Source organism: Oryx dammah, unplaced genomic scaffold, assembly GCF_014754425.2.
Source record: "Oryx dammah isolate SB20612 unplaced genomic scaffold, SCBI_Odam_1.1 HiC_scaffold_2345, whole genome shotgun sequence".
In the NCBI taxonomy this organism is placed as follows: Eukaryota; Metazoa; Chordata; class Mammalia; order Artiodactyla; family Bovidae; genus Oryx; species Oryx dammah.
This window is the reverse complement of record NW_024072427.1, coordinates 1-4,233: the sequence shown is the minus strand read 5'-3', so window position 1 is coordinate 4,233 and position 4,233 is coordinate 1. Positions and strand designations below refer to the sequence as shown.

The 4,233-nt window shown below is 48.7% G+C and overlaps 1 protein-coding gene across 1 annotated transcript; it reads right to left on the bottom strand.

The window, feature by feature from the left end:
* Positions 1–343: 343 nt before the first annotated feature.
* LOC120859682 lies at positions 344–2,828 on the bottom strand (the record flags this gene model as incomplete). Its single annotated transcript, XM_040235691.1, has 4 exons — positions 2,797–2,828; positions 2,177–2,522; positions 1,205–1,303; positions 344–530 (listed from the first exon to the last, which is right to left on the bottom strand). Coding segments are annotated over exons 1-4 (664 nt in total), but the record flags the coding sequence as incomplete, so codon positions are not given.
* Between the last annotated feature and the right edge of the window lie 1,405 nt (positions 2,829–4,233).

Below are 4,233 nucleotides of genomic sequence, written 5' to 3'. Positions count from 1 at the left end.
TCATTTTAGATAATCATGACCAGAATGCTGTTTAAAACAAAACAGACTGGAACAGAATGGAGAACTAATTAGAGTATCACACCACAGTGAAGCTAAGTATCCTTTGATCAAACTTTTACTGAATAAGTTATATATACATACTTATAGAGGGGAGACAATGTAAAATATGTAAAATATATTTCTACTTTTTCATCAGACTGAAAATGCTCTGAAAAACACTGTTACACCATCTTCCCTTGTTTGCCCTTGTAAGTTCCTGGCACATGGCAGGAAATAGTTAACAGCTGTTGAATGGACAGATGGGTAAACAACACCCCCTCTCACCCCCACCCCCATCACGCACCTGTGGTAGAGCCCACGATGGCTGTATTCTGATCCACAGCCTCCAGAAACTGCCCGATAACCAATGGGATGCTCTGGATTCGTTTCACCTCCTCCTGGGCATGGAGGAACTCCTTCTTCAGGTTCTTTTGCTCATCCTTGATATACTCCTCCTGCACCTCCAGGAACTCCAGCTCTTGCTGCAGCTTCTGTGAGCAGACAGTGGAGAAGCAGGGGATGGTTCCAGGTCTTGCTGAGCCAAGGAATGAGGTAGGGGAAGTATGGGATGCTGGGCCCTGTGCAGTATCCAGACTGGTTTTGTTAATTTTTTTTTTATTGGCATGTAGTTGATTTACAATGTTGTGTTAGTTTCAGGTATACACCAAAGTGAATCAGTTATACATACTCACTCTTTTTTCTTTTTCTTTCTTTTTTTTTTTTTTACTCACTCTTTTTTCTTAGTTTCTTTTCCCATTTAGGCCGTTACAGAGTATAGAGTAGAGTTCCCTGCACTATACAATAGGTTTTTATTCCCTGGTAAAGATCCCCTGGAAAAGGAAATGGTAACCTTCTCCAGTATTCTTTATTTTTTAATTGAAGGATAATTGCTTTACATAACTTTGTTGTTTTCTGCCAAGTATCAACATGAATCAGCCATAAGTACACATATGTCCCCTCCCTCTTGAACCTCCCTCCCATCTCCCTCCCCATATCACCCCTTTAGGTTATTACTGAGCCCTTGTTTTGTACTCCAGTATTCTTGCCTGGGAAATCCCATGGACACAGGAACCTGGTGGGCTCCAGTCCGTGGGGTCACAGTCAGACGGACTTAGTGACTAAACAACAACAACGTTGATATTTTGCGGACTGGCTTTGAATGTACCTTGTAGCGGCTGTAGAGGTCCTCCAGGTCCTCGGGCTCAGGCCCCAGGAAGGACAGGCCAGTCTGGGGCCGTGACACAGACAGGGCTGGGATCTCATCCTAGACCACAGAAGGAAACTCAGGTTGGAAGCCCCCCTCCCCACTTCACCATGAAGTCACTTGGCCCCTAATAGGTTTCTGACATCATTCAGCACCCTAAATAGATCCTGGGAACTTCTCAGCCCCCTAAAGAGATTCCTGAAGTCACCCAGCTCCTAACAAACTCCTCGGTCACACAGTCAAACAGATCTGGTATCAGATGCCACTTGTAACATGTTCTCAATGTCCCAACTCCCGTCTAGGGCCTAAATGTCTGATCAACTCCTTACCAGACCCCAATGCCCTCCAGCCCCCCTCAACAGGTTCGAAATACTACAGGGATGCCTCAATTGATGGTGAAAGTCACCATGCCTTCATACAGTCCTGGTATTACTCAGTTACCCCCCAAATATCCCTCATGAACTCCAACTCACATTAGGCCCTTATGTCACCCAGCTCCCAGGCAGGCCCCAAACATCACTCGGCCAGATTACAGATATTACTTGGCACTCCAACACCAACTAAGCCCCAAATATCAGTCAGCTCTCCAGCTCAACCTCATATATCATTCGGCCCCATGGCCGAATCCCATACATCACTCACCACCCGACCCACCCCTAATGCCACTGGGCCTAGCTATGTCACAGCATTCCACCTAAACCTCGAAAATTCAGCCCCAAAGAACCTCTAGCATCACCGTTTCCCCAGCCCCGCTTCCCAAGCCCTACTACCATCACTCAGGCACCCAGACACCCAGCCCAGGCCTCGGATCGGCACGAAGCTCTCCACTGAGGCCTCCGAAATCACTCAGACCTACGCCTGGATCCCCAAAGTCACTCAGAATCCCAACCAGGTCGGCTTCGCCCTCTCCCCGCGACCCAGGCCCCACCGGACCTGAGCTTTCTCCACCAGGATACCTATCTCCTCCATAGTGACCAAGCCGGCCTCTGTGTGGCCCGGCCTAATCCAGTCACCGCTTCCGCTGACGCCACCGGAAAGCAAGGCCTGGATGGGTTCTGGGAAGCGTAGTTTAAGACATCGCTGAGAGAAGGTTGAATGGGCGCGGTAGGTAAAGTGCAGGGCGGCTTCGTCCTGAGCTCCGCCCCCAAGACTTGCTCCTGCGCACTTTGTACCTCGCGGGTGCGCGGGCGAGCCCGGGGAGGTGCGCGTCGGCAATAGCGCGCGGGGCCGCAGTCTCGCGCGGCTTTTTCGGCGCTGGTTTTCGTGACAGCAGGCGGCACTGCCCGCATTGGTTTTCAAACCGAGGAATTTCTCAGAGATCTGTCAGATCTGGCCAAGTGCTCTTCTTTCTTGTTTAGAGGCTTGGGCAGGGTTCCGCAGAGGCGAGGGGTGGGTGGCTGGGGGGGTGGTGGTGTCTTTAACGGGGTTTCCACGTGGGCTGCAGCCGAGGATTGCCCTCCGCGCGGAGTCAGGAAGACTAAGCCTACTCGTAAAGGGTGACACCCTTTACCCGGCTCCAGACCCGGGGTGAGGAGCTCCAAGCCCGCCATTACCGGTAGCCGCGAATCGAGTAGAACCCGCGCATTACGGATGGAGAAAGTGAGGCAGCGGTGCCAGGAGTTGGGTCATGCAGGCCCTGATGCTTAAGTTTTACGTGCTCAACCCATTAAATCTTGACAGACATTATGTTCCCTCTTTCACTCTGATTGAAACTAGAGCGCGGGGGCCCAAAGCCTGTGCTTCCGGCCGCGGGAAAACACTGCTGCTTATCACACCAGCTACAGTTTTCTTAAGTAAACTTTGTATTCAAGTACAGAGACGTATACATATCATTAAAAGTGAAGTCGCTCAGTCGCGTCCAACTCTTTGCGACCCCATGGACTGTAGCCTACCAGGCTCCTCTGTCCATGGGATTTCCCAGGCAAGAGTACTGGAGTGGGTTGCCATTTCCTTCTCCAGATGCATATCATTAGTGTACCGTTCAACAGATTTGCACAAAGCGAACACACCCATGGCTTTCAGGTGGCACTGGTGGTAAAGAATCTGCCTGCCAGTGCCGGATATGCAAGAGACACGGGTTCGAACCCTGGGGTTGGGGAAGATGCCCTTGAGAAGGAAATGACAACCTACTCTAGTAGTCTTGGGCTTCCCTGGTATCTCAGCTGGTAAAGAATCCGCCTGCAATGCAGGAGACCCGGATTTGATCCCTGGGTCAGGAAGATCCCCTGGAGAAGGAAATGACAACCCACTCCAGTATTCTTGCCTGGAGAATCCCATGCACAGAGGAGCCTGGTGAGCTCTGGTCCATAAGGTCGCACAGAGTTGGACATGACTGAAGTGACTTAGCAGCAGCAGCAGTAGCGTACATGGGAGAACTCAGAAAAACTGAGTAATCCCTTAAATATCTTAATTATCTCACCTCTACTTCCTGTATCATTTCTAGATTTCTGTCTTCAAACTGTTTTCCAATGTGTTCTAATGGTTCTTCATCTCATCTATTGAGTCCTTCAGGTCCAGTTCTGTTTGGTTATTATTATTATTTTGAGTTTCAATTTCCTTGGTATTCTTTCTGTTCATTATTTTTATTCCTAAGTTTACCAAGCTGCTTTTCTGAGTTTTCTTGCAGCTCACTGAGTTTCTTCATGACAAGTATTTTGAATTCTCAATTAATTAGATAGCAATATTCTGTGAATTCCAGTTGAGCTATTTCAAATCCTGAAAGATGATGCTGTGAAAGTGCTGCACTCAATATGCCAGCAAATTTGGAAAACTCAGCAGTGGCCACAGGACTGGAAAAGGTCAATTTTCATTCCAATCCCAAAGAAAGGCAATGCCAAAGAATGCTCAAACTACCACACAGTTGCACTTATCTCACACGCTAGTGATGTAATGCTCAAAATTCTCCAAGCCAGGCTTCAGCAATATGTGAACCGTGAACTTCCTGATGTTCAAGCTGGTTTTAGAAAAGGCAGAGGAACCAGAGATCAAAT